General features: G+C 41.2%; 1 protein-coding gene and 1 long non-coding RNA gene across 3 annotated transcripts in view; both read left to right on the plus strand.

Annotated features, from left to right (window-relative positions):
- LOC118942829 (leucine-rich repeat-containing G protein-coupled receptor 5A) overlaps nucleotides 1-10,192 on the plus strand; it is a 216,014-nt gene extending 205,822 nt beyond the window's left edge. The window contains exons 16-18 of the mRNA XM_090201280.1: nucleotides 2,279-2,415; nucleotides 2,603-2,677; nucleotides 8,175-10,192. Of these exons, the coding sequence (XP_090057406.1) occupies nucleotides 2,279-2,415; nucleotides 2,603-2,677; nucleotides 8,175-9,253 (1,291 nt within the window). The 3' untranslated portion in view covers nucleotides 9,254-10,192. The remainder of the gene's footprint in view (nucleotides 1-2,278; nucleotides 2,416-2,602; nucleotides 2,678-8,174) is intronic.
- Nucleotides 10,193-13,944: 3,752 nt separating this feature from the next.
- LOC110490866 (uncharacterized) lies at nucleotides 13,945-14,282 on the plus strand. 2 transcript variants are annotated; one of them, XR_016486917.1, is made up of 2 exons: nucleotides 13,945-14,035; nucleotides 14,161-14,282. It is a non-coding gene; the product is annotated as an uncharacterized LOC110490866 (long non-coding RNA). The 2 variants fall into 2 exon arrangements; XR_016486918.1 differs by having other exon boundaries at nucleotides 13,984-14,001.
- Nucleotides 14,283-14,485: the final 203 nt, after the last annotated feature.

Consider the following 14,485-nt stretch of genomic DNA (forward strand, 5'->3'; position numbering starts at 1 on the left):
AGGTTTTCTACTAATAGTGAAGTTTACACCTTCACTATTACAGTGAAACATTTTGTCCAGGAAATTGTCTAGAAGGGATTGAATTTGTTGTTCCCTAATTGTTTTTGGTAGATTTCCACACTACTTTCCTTCCATGTATAGCATTTCTTAATGTTACTCAGTTCCTTTGGCTTTGATGCCTCATGATTGAGCATTGCTAGGTTCAAGTAGACTGTGATTTTGCTGTGGTCTGATAGGGGTGTCAGTGGGCTGACTGTGAACGCTCTGAGAGACTCTGGGTTGAGGTCAGTGATAAAGTAGTCTACAGTACTACTGCCAAAAGACAAGGTATAGGTGTACCTACCGTAGGAGTCCCCTCGAAGGCTACCATTGACTATGTACAGACCCAGTGTTTGACAGAGCTGTAGGTGTACCTACCGTAGGAGTCCCCTCGAAGGCTACCATTGACTGTGTACATACCCAGCGTGCGACAGAGCTGCAGGAGTTGTGACCCGTTTTTGTTGGTTATGTAGTTGCGTCTGGGGGGGCATGTGAGGGAGGGAATTCTGTCACCTACAGGCAGGTGTTTGTCCCCCTGTGTGCTGAGGGTGCCAGGTTCTTGTCCGGTTCTGGCATTTAGGTCGCCACAGACTAGTACATGTCCCTGAGCCTGGAAATTGTTGATCTCCCCCTCTAGGATGAAGAAGCTGTCATCGTTAAAGTATGGGGATTCTATTGGGGGGATATAGGTAGCACACATGAGGACATTTTTCTCTGTTGAGATCATTTCCTTTTGAATTTCAAAACAGATGTAAAATGTTCCTGTTTTGACCAATTTAATAGAGTGAGTTAGGTCTGCTCTATACCAAATTAGCATTCCCCCTGTCTCTTCCTCATTTCACACCTGGTAGTTTGGTGGCTGTGACCACCAGCTCTCTGTAACCTAGAGGGCAACCATTGGGTCCGTCTCCTTTATACCATGTTTCTTGTAGGATGACTCTCTCTCTCTCTCAATTCAAGGGGCTCTATTGGCATGGGAAACATGTGTTAACAGTGAGTTTTAATGACTCCAACCTAAGTGTGTGTAAACTTCTGACTTCAACTGTTTCTCTCTCTCTCTCTCTAACTCAATTCAATTTCAATTCAAGGGGGCTTTATTGTCATGGGAAACATGTGTTAACGTTGCCAAAGCAAGTGAAGAGGATAATATACAAAAGTGAAATAAACAATAAAAATTAACAGTAAACATTACACATACAGAAGTTTCAAAACAATAAAGACATTACAAATGTCATATTACGTATATATACAGTGTTGTAACAATGTACAAATGGTTAAAGTACACAAGGGAAAATAAATAAACATAAATATGGGTTGTATTTACAATGGTGTGTGTTCTTCACTGGTTGCCCTTTTCTTGTGGCAACAGGTCACAAAACTTGCTGCTGTGATGCACACTGTGGTATTTCACCCAGTAGATATGGGAGTTTATCAAAATTGGGTTTGTTTTCGAATACTTTGTGGATCTGTGGTATCTGAGGGAAATATGTGTCTCTAATATGGTCATACATTGGGCAGGAGGTTAGGAAGTGCAGCTCAGTTTCCACCTTATTTTGTGGGCAGTGTGCACATAGCCTGTCTTCTCTTGAGAGCCATGTCTGCCTACGGCGGCCTTTCTCAATAGCAAGGCTATGCTCACTGAGTCTGTACATAGTCAAAGCTTTCCTTAAGTTTGGGTCAGTCACAGTGGTCAGGGTTTCTGCCACTGTGTACTCTCTGTTTAGGGCCAAATATCATTCTAGTTTGCTCTGTTTTTTGTTAATTCTTTCCAATGTGTCAAGTAATTGTCTTTTTGTTTTCTCGTGATTTGGTTGGGTCTAATTGTGCTGATGTCCTGGGGCTCTGTAGGGTGTGTTTGTGTTTGTGAACAGAGCCCCAGGACCAGCTTGCTTAGGGGACTCTTCTCCAGGTTCATCTCTCTGTAGGTGATGGCTTTGTTATGGAAGGTTTGGGAATCACTTCCTTTTAGGTGGTTGTAGAATTTAACGGCTCTTTTCTGGATTTTGATAATTAGTGGGTATCGGCCTAATTCTGCTCTGCATGCATTATTTGGTGTTCTACGTTGTACACTGAGGATATTTTTGCAGAATTCTGCATGCAGAGTCTCAATTTGGTGTTTGTCCCACTTTGTGAAATCTTGTTTGTTGAGCGGACCCCAGACCTCACAACCATAAAGGGTATTTTTAGCCAGATCCTAATTGTTATGTTATATGTCTGGTATGTCTCTCTCTCTCTGTAGGGTGATGGAGCTGCCCTATGCCTTCCAGTGTTGTGCCTTCGTCTCCTGTGAGAAACACTCCTCTCCCTGGGACAGAGACAATAACCACAACGGGAAGGACGACTTCGGGAGGAGGGAGGGCATCTTGTCTAACCAAGGTGTGTTCTCAAACAATCCCAGATAGTACACTGCCCCATTAAAAGGGAATGGGGATACCACTTCAGATCCGTGTTGTAAGGATACATGGTGTGTCGCTAATATGCCCCCTGACAGAAACAGTGACTCATTTTCAGTTCCTAAGAAAACGTCTTGATAACCTGGATATAATCTTTCATTTGATTTAAGACCACGAGGACTTTCTGTTGGACTTTGATGATGAGCCCAAATCCCACCACACTGTCCAGTGTTCCCCTTCACCTGGTAAGGCAACACCCCCCCCACCCCCCCCACCCCACCCCCCCACCACCACCCTTCCCCCTAACATGGTTCATACATTGATTGATTGAATGATTTATTGATTGACTGGTTGAATGATTTATTGATTGACTGGTTGATTGATTGACTGGTTGATTGATTGACTGATTGACTGGTTTATTGATTGACTGGTTGATTGATTGACTGGTTGATTGATTGACTGGTTGATTGATTGACTGGTTGATTGATTGACTGATTGACTGGTTTATTGATTGACTGGTTGATTGATTGACTGGTTGATTGATTGACTGGTTGATTGACTGACTGATTGACTGGTTTATTGATTGACTGGTTGATTGATTGACTGATTGACTGGTTGATTGATTGACTGATTGACTGGTTTATTGATTGACTGATTGACTGGTTTATTGATTGACTGATTGACTGGTTGATTGATTGACTGGTTGATTGATTGACTGAATGACTGGTTGATTGATTGACTGGTTTATTGATTTATTGTTTGACTGGTTGAATTATTTATTGATTGACTGGTTGAATTATTTATTGATTGACTGGTTGAATGATTTATTGATTGACTGGTTGAATTATTTATTGATTGACTGGTTGAATGATTTATTGATTGACTGGTTGAATGATTTATTGATTGACTGGTTGAATGATTTATTGATTGACTGGTTGAATGATTTATTGATTGACTGGTTGAATTATTTATTGATTGACTGGTTGATTGATTTATTGATTGACTGGTTGATTGATTTATTGATTGACTGGTTGAATGATTTATTGATTGACTGGTTGATTGATTTATTGATTGACTGGTTGAATTATTTATTGATTGACTGGTTGAATGATTTATTGATTGACTAGTTGAATGATTTATTGATTGACTGGTTGATTGATTTATTGATTGACTGGTTGAATTATTTATTGATTGACTGGTTGAATGATTTATTGATTGACTGGTTGAATGATTTATTGATTGACTGGTTGAATAATTTATTGATTGACTGGTTGATTGATTTATTGATTGACTGGTTGAATGATTTATTGATTGACTGGTTGAATGATTTATTGATTGACTGGTTGAATTATTTATTGATTGACTGGTTGAATGATTTATTGATTGACTGGTTGAATGATTTATTGATTGACTGGTTGAATGATTTATTGATTGACTGGTTGAATGATTTATTGATTGACTGGTTGAATTATTTATTGATTGACTGGTTGATTGATTTATTGATTGACTGGTTGATTGATTTATTGATTGACTGGTTGAATGATTTATTGATTGACTGGTTGATTGATTTATTGATTGACTGGTTGAATGATTTATTGATTGACTGGTTGAATGATTTATTGATTGACTGGTTGAATGATTTATTGATTGACTGGTTGAATAATTTATTGATTGACTGGTTGAATTATTTATTGATTGACTGGTTGAATGATTTATTGATTGACTGGTTGATTGATTTATTGAGTGACTGGTTGAATGATTTATTGATTGACTGGTTGAATGATTTATTGATTGACTGGTTGAATAATTTATTGATTGACTGGTTGAATTATTTATTGATTGACTGGTTGAATGATTTATTGATTGACTGGTTGATTGATTTATTGAGTGACTGGTTGAATGATTTATTGATTGACTGGTTGAATGATTTATTGATTGACTGGTTGATTGATTGACTGGTTGAATGATTTATTGATTGACTGGTTGATTGATTGACTGGTTGATTGATTGACTGGTTGAATGATTTATTGATTGACTGGTTGATTGATTTATTGATTGACTGGTTGAATAATTTATTGATTGACTGGTTGAATTATTTATTGATTGACTGGTTGAATGATTTATTGATTGACTGGTTGATTGATTTATTGATTGACTGGTTGATTGATTGACTGGTTGATTGATTGACTGGTTGAATTATTTATTGATTGACTGGTTGAATGATTTATTGATTGACTGGTTGAATGATTTATTGATTGACTGGTTGATTGATTGACTGGTTGATTGATTGACTGGTTGAATTATTTATTGATTGACTGGTTGAATGATTTATTGATTGACTAGTTGAATGATTTATTGATTGACTGGTTGAATGATTTATTGATTGACTGGTTGATTGATTTATTGATTGACTGGTTGATTGATTTATTGAGTGACTGGTTGAATGATTTATTGATTGACTGGTTGAATAATTTATTGATTGACTGGTTGATTGATTTATTGAGTGACTGGTTGAATGATTTATTGATTGACTGGTTGAATTATTTATTGATTGACTGGTTGAATGATTTATTGATTGACTGGTTGATTGATTTATTGAGTGACTGGTTGAATGATTTATTGATTGACTGGTTGAATAATTTATTGATTGACTGGTTGAATTATTTATTGATTGACTGGTTGAATGATTTATTGATTGACTGGTTGATTGATTTATTGAGTGACTGGTTGAATGATTTATTGATTGACTGGTTGAATGATTTATTGAATGACTGGTTGATTGATTGACTGGTTGATTGATTGACTGGTTGAATGATTTATTGATTGACTGGTTGAATGATTTATTGATTGACTGGTTGAATGATTTATTGATTGACTGGTTGATTGATTTATTGAGTGACTGGTTGAATGATTTATTGATTGACTGGTTGAATGATTTATTGATTGACTGGTTGAATAATTTATTGATTGACTGGTTGAATTATTTATTGATTGACTGGTTGAATGATTTATTGATTGACTGGTTGATTGATTTATTGAGTGACTGGTTGAATGATTTATTGATTGACTGGTTGAATGATTTATTGATTGACTGGTTGATTGATTTATTGAGTGACTGGTTGAATGATTTATTGATTGACTGGTTGAATGATTTATTGATTGACTGGTTGAATGATTTATTGATTGACTGGTTGAATGATTTATTGATTGACTGGTTGAATGATTTATTGATTGACTGGTTGAATGATTTATTGATTGACTGGTTGAATGATTTATTGATTGACTGGTTGATTGATTTATTGAGTGACTGGTTGAATGATTTATTGATTGACTGGTTGATTGATTTATTGATTGACTGGTTGAATGATTTATTGATTGACTGGTTGATTGATTTATTGATTGACTGGTTGAATGATTTATTGATTGACTGGTTGATTGATTTATTGATTGACTGGTTGAATGATTTATTGATTGACTGGTTGAATGATTTATTGATTGACTGGTTGAATTATTTATTGATTGACTGGTTGAATGATTTATTGATTGACTGGTTGAATGATTTATTGATTGACTGATTGAATGATTTATTGATTGACTGGTTGAATGATTTATTGATTGACTGGTTGAATGATTTATTGATTGACTGGTTGAATTATTTATTGATTGACTGGTTGAATGATTTATTGATTGACTGGTTGAATGATTTATTGATTGACTGATTGAATGATTTATTGATTGACTGGTTGAATGATTTATTGATTGACTGGTTGAATGATTTATTGATTGACTGGTTGAATGATTTATTGAGTGACTGGTTGAATGATTTATTGATTGACTGGTTGAATGATTTATTGAATGACTGGTTGATTGATTGACTGGTTGATTGATTGACTGGTTTAATGATTTATTGTTTGACTGGTTGAATGATTTATTGATTGACTGGTTTATTGATTGACTGGTTGAATGATTTATTGATTGACTGGTTGAATGATTTATTGATTGACTGGTTGAATAATTTATTGATTGACTGGTTGAATGATTTATTGATTGACTGGTTGAATGATTTATTGATTGACTGGTTGAATGATTTATTGATTGACTGGTTGAATGATTTATTGATTGACTGGTTGAATGATTTATTGATTGACTGGTTGATTGATTGACTGGTTGAATGATTTATTGATTGACTGGTTTATTGATTGACTGGTTGAATTATTTATTGATTGACTGGTTGAATGATTTATTGATTGACTGGTTGAATGATTTATTGAGTGACTGGTTGAATGATTTATTGATTGACTGGTTGAATGATTTATTGATTGACTGGTTGAATGATTTATTGATTGACTGGTTGAATGATTGACTGGTTGAATAATTTATTGATTGACTGGTTTATTGATTGACTGGTTGAATTATTTATTGATTGACTGGTTGAATTATTTATTGATTGACTGGTTTATTGATTTATTGATTGACTGGTTGAATGATTTATTGATTGACTGGTTGAATGATTTATTGATTGACTGGTTGATTGATTTATTGAGTGACTGGTTGAATGATTTATTGATTGACTGGTTGAATGATTTATTGATTGACTGGTTGAATGATTTATTGATTGACTGGTTGAATGATTGACTGGTTGATTGATTGACTGGTTGATTGATTGACTGGTTGATTGATTGACTGATTGACTGGTTTATTGATTGACTGGTTGATTGATTGACTGGTTGATTGATTGACTGGTTGATTGATTGACTGGTTGATTGATTGACTGTTTGATTGATTGACTGGTTGATTGATTGACTGATTGACTGGTTGATTGATTGACTGGTTGATTGATTGACTGGTTGATTGATTGACTGGTTTAATGATTTATTGTTTGACTGGTTGAATGATTTATTGATTGACTGGTTGAATTATTTATTGATTGACTGGTTGAATTATTTATTGATTGACTGGTTGAATTATTTATTGATTGACTGGTTGATTGATTTATTGATTGACTGGTTGAATTATTTATTGATTGACTGGTTGAATAATTTATTGATTGACTGATTGACTGGTTTATTGATTGACTGGTTGAATTATTTATTGATTGACTGGTTGAATTATTTATTGATTGACTGGTTGAATGATTTATTGATTGACTGGTTGAATGATTTATTGATTGACTGATTGAATGATTTATTGATTGACTGGTTGAATGATTTATTGATTGACTGGTTGAATGATTGACTGGTTGAATTATTTATTGATTGACTGGTTGATTGATTGACTGGTTGAATGATTTATTGATTGACTGGTTGAATTATTTATTGATTGACTGGTTGATTGATTGACTGATTGACTGGTTTATTGATTGACTGGTTGATTGATTGACTGGTTGATTGATTGACTGATTGACTGGTTTATTGATTGACTGGTTGATTGATTGACTGGTTGATTGATTGACTGATTGACTGGTTTATTGATTGACTGATTGACTGGTTTATTGATTGACTGATTGACTGGTTGATTGATTGACTGGTTGATTGATTGACTGGTTGATTGATTGACTGGTTGACTGATTGACTGGTTGACTGATTGACTGGTTTATTGATTGACTGGTTGATTGATTGACTGGTATATTGATTGACTGGTTGATTGAGTGACTGGTTGATTGATTGACTGGTTGATTGATTGACTGGTTGATTGAGTGACTGGTAGATTGATTGACTGGTTGATTGATCTGTCCCTCCCCAGGTCCGTTCCGTCCTTGCCACCACCTGTTTGGCAGCTGGTTGATCCGTGTTGGTGTGTGGGTCATTGCTACTCTCTCCCTGGTCTGCAACACACTGGTGATGGTCTCCATCTTTCTCTCCCCGTCCTTCCTGTCCGCTGTGAAGCTGCTGATTGGCCTGCTGGCTCTGGTAAACAGTCTGATGGGGCTGTGGTCTGCCACGCTGGCCACCGTCGATGCCTTGACCTTCGGCAGCTTCGGCCGCTACGGGGCGCGTTGGGAGAGCAGCACGGGCTGCAAGCTGACCGGCTTCGTCTCCATCTTCGCTTCTGAGACCAGTATCTTCTTACTGACTGTGGCCGCCCTGGAGAGGGGGCTGTCGATACGGAGAGGCAAGGCCACCGAGGGGAAGACTTCGACGGGCACGCTGAGGCTGGTGGCCGCCTTGTGTTTCCTTCTGGGCCTGGCTATCACCCTGCTCCCCCTGCTGGGGGACTACGGAGTCTCCTCCATCTGTCTCCCCATGCCCTACGAAGAGCCCTCCTCTCTGGGCTTCATGGTGGCTCTAGTCCTGGTCAACTCCCTATGTTATCTCATCATGACCGTCACATACGCCCGCCTCTACTGCAGCCTGGAGAAAGGAGAGCCGGACAACCTGTGGGACTGTTCCATGATCCGTCACGTGGCCTGGCTGCTGTTCACCAACTGTCTCCTCTACTTCCCTGTAGCCTTCCTCTCCTTCTCCTCCCTGCTGAAACTGCCCTCGGTAGGGCCTGAGGTGGTGAAGTCAGTGCTTCTGGTGGTGGTTCCTCTCCCAGCCTGCCTCAACCCTCTACTCTACGTCCTCTTCAACCCTCACTTCAGGGAGGACCTGGGCCTGCTCCACAGAAGGACTCGCGGCGCCCTGCACCTCAGCAGACCCCGCCGACTCAGCCTCGTCTCGCTCAACTCGGAGGACGCCGAGAAACAGTCATGTGACTCCACGCAGGCCCTGGTCACCTTCGGGGTGTCGGAGGAGGAGGAGGAGGAGTCTAGGGGGGCGGGGCAGCAACCCAGTGCCGAGGCACACCACCCTCCGGTTGCCTTCATCCCCTGTCGCTAGGCAGACTAGCGTTCAGGCTTCACTGTTTTTACTCCCAGGGCTGCAGGGCTCTGGGTTCTACCCCCAGTACCCCATGCCCTAGATCAACCCCCTACACACAGACACAGACTGTGTTAGAGCAGTACATGTAGCCAGAGAGGAAGGATGAAGAAACAAGGCCACTGCTACATGGACAGGAACAGGACACAAAATGGCCGCCATGGCTCTCCTCTGAATCAGAACTCTAATATAGAGCTAGATAGACTCCCATTGTCCTGGTTTTCATGTCTCTCTGTCTGAATCAGAACTCTGATATAGAGCTAGATAGACTCCCATTGTCCTGGTTTTCATGTCTCTCTGTCTGAATCAGAACTCTGATATAGAGCTAGATAGACTCCCATTGTCCTGGTATTCATGTCTCTGTATCTGTCTGAATCAGAACTCTGATATAGAGCTAGATAGACTTCCATTGTCCTGGTGTTCATGTCTCTCTATCTGGATCAGAACTCTGATATAGAGCTAGATAGACTCCCATTGTCCTGGTATTCATGTCTCTCTATCTATCTGTCTGAATCAGAACTCTAATATAGAGCTGGATAGACTCCCATTGTCCTGGTATTCATGTCTCTCTATCTGAATCAGAACTCTGATATAGAGCTAGATAGACTCCCATTGTCCTGGTATTCATGTCTCTCTATCTATCTGTCTGAATCAGAACTCTAATATAGAGCTAGATAGACTCCCATTGTCCTGGTATTCATGTCTCTCTATCTATCTGTCTGAATCAGAACTCTAATATAGAGCTAGATAGACTCCCATTGTCCTGGTATTCATGTCTCTCTGTCTGTCTGAATCAGAACTCTGATATAGAGCTAGATAGACTCCCATTGTCCTGGTATTCATGTCTCTCTATCTATCTGTCTGAATCAGAACTCTGATATAGAGATAGATAGACTCCCATTGTCCTGGTATTCATGTCTCTCTGTCTGTCTGTACAGTACCAGCTATGTGTAAACCCCAGCCTGGCAGCTTGATGCCGGACAGAAGCACAACTGATTATGTTATGAACACAGTCATGAACAGTTTTCGATCATCATATGTACACCAACACAGTGGCCATGCTCTCTTTTAATGAAGGTACTTGACTCTATAATATGTAGGCCAGGACGACCAGGACGAGGAGGAGGAGGAGGAGGAAATTCCACACTGCATCTCTATGCTTTCAGTTTTTATTTCCGTTAGATCCCCAAGATAAAACACATAATTTGAGTTTAAACATCCTCTCTGACAGTTATATAATTACAAGCTGAGTTTTGTGAGAACTATTTGTAAGGTTTGTGTGTGTGTGTGTGTGTGTGTGTGTGTGTGTGTGTGTGTGTGTGTGTGTGTGTGTGTGTGTGTGTGTGTGTGTGTGTGTGTGTGCGTGCGTGCGTGCGTGCGTGTGTGTGTGTGCGTGCCTGTGTGTGTGTGTGTGTGAGGTTGCACTTACGTGCCTGTTCATTACATTATACTGTGACAATCTGTTTTCCTTGTGTAGAATATGCCAGTTTGTTTTAAAGTAAGGTTTGGTGTGTATTCATATTTGACCCGACTATTTAGTTGTTAAAGTTTTCCCCCTATTTAGTGAGTTGTTGCTTTTAGACCGTTTTATCGATGCACCGTTACCGTTTAGAGTGATGACAACACAGTATATTACATCTTTAGTTGTGTTTACCATTTAACTACGTCAATCACCAGCATGCATGATTCTCCTCCATTACCTAGTGACTAGAGCACGAGGAGGGGAGAGAGAGGGGAGGAGAGAAAGGGAGAGGAGAGGAGAGGAGAGAAAGAGAGGGGAGGAGAGAAAGAGAGGGAGAGCGAGAGGAGAGAAAGAGAGGGGAGAGGAGTTGAGAGGAGAGGAGAGAAAGAGAGAGGAGAGGAGAGGAGAGAAAGAGAGAGGAGAGGAGTTGAGAGGAGAGGAGAGAAAGAGAGGGAGAGCGAGAGGAGAGAAAGAGAGGGGAGAGGAGAGGAGAGAAAGAGAGGGAGAGGAGAGAAAGAGAGAGGATAGGAGTTGAGAGGAGAGGAGAGAAAGAGAGGGAGAGCGAGAGGAGAGAAAGAGAGAGGAGAGGAGAGGAGAGAAAGAGAGGGAGAGGAGAGAAAGAGAGAGGATAGGAGTTGAGAGGAGAGGAGAGAAAGAGAGGGAGAGCGAGAGGAGAGAAAGAGAGGGGAGAGGAGAGGAGAGGCGAGAAAGAGAGGGAGAGGAGAGAAAGAGAGAGGAGAGGAAGAGAGGGAGAGGAGAGAAAGAGAGGGAGAGGAGATGAGGGGAGAGAGAGGAGAGGAGAGAAAGAGAGGGAGAGGAGAGAAAGAGAGAGGATAGGAGATGAGGGGAGAGAGGAGAGAGGACGGGAGAGAAAGCGAGGGAGAGGAGAGGAGGGGAGAGAGAGGAGAAGAGAGAAAGCGAGGGAGAGGAGAGAAAGAGAGAGGAGAGGAGAGGAGGGAAGAGAAAGCGAGGGAGAGGGAGAGAGGAAGATTCTTATTCATGTGTTTTAGAGGTCAGAATGAAAACCTGTGGTAATGATGTGTATTGCTCCCCCACTGCGCTGGGGCAGGACAGAGAGGTCTTGTGTTCTGCCTCTTTGTTCTTTGGCCAGGCATAGCGGCAGCATAGCAGCAGCAGGGTGTTAACCTGGATAGAGGTATCAAGTGGCCAAGTCACCGCCTTCCAGGACTGAACCCTTTCCAAGGAGCTGGATCGCTCGTGAAATGAAATATCACCGGGACGAGGGTCAGGTCAGAGCGGCCCGCGTTCTAGTTCACCCCTTCCTCGTTCTGTTGTCTTCTTCTACTTACTTCCTCTTGCTTTTGGGTAGGCGCAACCGACTACTAATGCCAAACATCAGCGGCCTCTCCAGACAAATACTTGGATCTGAGATTAGCAAGGTTTAAAAGCCCTCTGAGGCGATTCCTGAGGTATCTTCAGAGCTCAGCTCCGGGTTGTCGACCTCTCTTTTCCTCATCCCGTCTTTCTTCTTCTCTCCAGGAGAATGATCTCATGTCTGGTCCACCGTCCAGCTCTTTTTCCTCTCTTCATCCTCTCTCCCTCTCTTCATCCTCTCTCCCTCTCTTCATCCTCTCTCTCTCTCCTCATCCTCTCTCCCTCTCTTCATCCTCTCTCCCTCTCTTCATCCTCTCTCCCTCTCTTCATCCTCTCTCCCTCTCTTCATCCTCTCTCCCTCTCTTCATCCTCTCTCTCTCTCCTCATCCTCTCTCCCTCTCTTCATCCTCTCTCTCTCCTCATCCTCTCTCCCTCTCTTCATCCTCTCTCCCTCTCCTCATCCTCTCTCTCTCTCCTCGTCTTCTTTCCCTCTTCATCCTCTCTCCCTCTCCTCATCCTCTCTCCCTCTTCATCCTCTCTCCCTCTCTTCATCCTCTCTCTCTTCATCCTCTCTGTCTCTTCATCCTCTCTCCCTCTCTTCATCCTCTCTGTCTCTTCATCCTCTCTCCCTCTCCTCCTCTCCTCCCTTGCTGGTCACAGGTCATATCTACCTTTACCTCAGAGCTCTCCAGCACTTAGAACTAGGAAAATTAGGGACTTCAATGCTGGTTCAGTGTAGCAACCTCGTGAAACAACCACAAAGTCTTGGCATGGCCCCTCCTTTGTCCTTGTGTGGATGAATTAAGGAGCGAGATGTCATTACTTATAAAGCGAATTGCTCATGGAAATCTAAAAATGTAATCAACCGTCTTTGCCATTCCTGAAAACTCTGCTGCTCGTGGTCTGTCAAAAACCTTGCTGTCTGTGAGTTAGTTTTCTGCTTTAGGCTGTCTGTCTGTGAGTTAGTTCTCTCTCTCTCTCTCTCTCTCTCTCTCTCTCTCTCTCTCTCTCTCTCTCTCTCTCAACAAAACACAAACTCGCTGTAATGAACCTGCCTGTGGCCATTCCTCCATGTGACATGCTGAAGATAGAGAGCAGAGAAGGAGAGACATCCTTGTCTCAGGGTCTTTCCTAGGTGTGTGACATGGTTAAAAAGAGAGGTGGATAGGCTGAATCTGGGTCGTGTTCATTAGGGCACACCGTAGCAAAACTTTCTTTTTTTTAACTTTCTTGCAACAGAGGTGGATGGGCTGAATCTGGGTTGTGTTCATTTGGCCACAAAGTAGCCAAATGTTTCTGTTACAAACTACCAGATACTGGGGTAGCTGTATGAGTCCACTGTCAAATGTGACACATCGTCTTTCTTTTCTTCTTCTTGTTTTTTTCTCTCTCTCCATCGTTACCCAGATTCAGAATTTGGAGGCAAAAGCTATTTTTTTATTATCTTGAGCTCTTAAAATACCAGAATTGTATAAAAAAAAAATATATAGATGAGTATTTATACCAAAAGTATATTATGTAAAGGAAAGGGTCCCCTGAGGAGGAGGTCTGATGGAGGCCTGGCGCATGCTCTGCAGATTGTAGGTAGTAGGCCTAGCTAGCCAGGTTGAGCTAGCCTAGCGTCCCGTTGGCTAGCCAGGTTTAGCTAGCCAGGTTTAGCTAGCCTAGCGTCCCGTTGGCTAGCCAAGTTTAGCTAGCCTAGGTTTACTAGCCTAGCGTCCCGTTGGCTAGCCAGGTTTAGCTAGCCTAGCGTCCCGTTGGCTAGCCTAGCGTCCCGTTGGCTAGCCAGGTTTAGCTAGCCTAGCGTTCCGTTGGCTAGCCAGCTTTAGCTAGCCTAGCGTCCCGTTGGCTAGCCAGGTTTAACTAGCCTAGCGTTCCGTTGGCTAGCCAGCTTTAGCTAGCCTAGCGTCCCGTTGGCTAGCCAGGTTTAGCTAGCCTAGCGTTCCGTTGGCTAGCCAGCTTTAGCTAGCCTAGCGTTCCGTTGGCTAGCCAGCTTTAGCTAGCCTAGCGTCCTGTTGGCTAGCCTAGCCAGGTTGGCTAGCCAGGTTGGCTAGCCAGGTTGGCTAGCCAGGTTGGCTAGAGGCTGTGTGTACATTACATTCATAGGGCCAGTGAATAGAATGCATATTTTGTTTTTATATCAGAGTGTTAAATCCGTGTAATATGTAATAAACAACTTTACCAAATGAGCGTAATCTGTGAGTGGTGTTTGTTATTCCTAAAAAGGAGGTTGGTGGTGGTACGATTTAGAGGTAATAAACGTTGTGTGGAACAGAACAGAAGAAAAAACAAAACACTTTGTGAACTTTTTCGTAAGCATGTCAAGATCCACAAGGAAATATGACTTCATAACTTTGTGATTTATTAAAATAATGGATCTGAACACAATCATGTCA

Source organism: Oncorhynchus mykiss, chromosome 15 (genome assembly GCF_057628025.1).
Source record: "Oncorhynchus mykiss isolate SJ-2025 chromosome 15, ASM5762802v1, whole genome shotgun sequence".
Taxonomy (NCBI): Eukaryota; Metazoa; Chordata; class Actinopteri; order Salmoniformes; family Salmonidae; genus Oncorhynchus; species Oncorhynchus mykiss.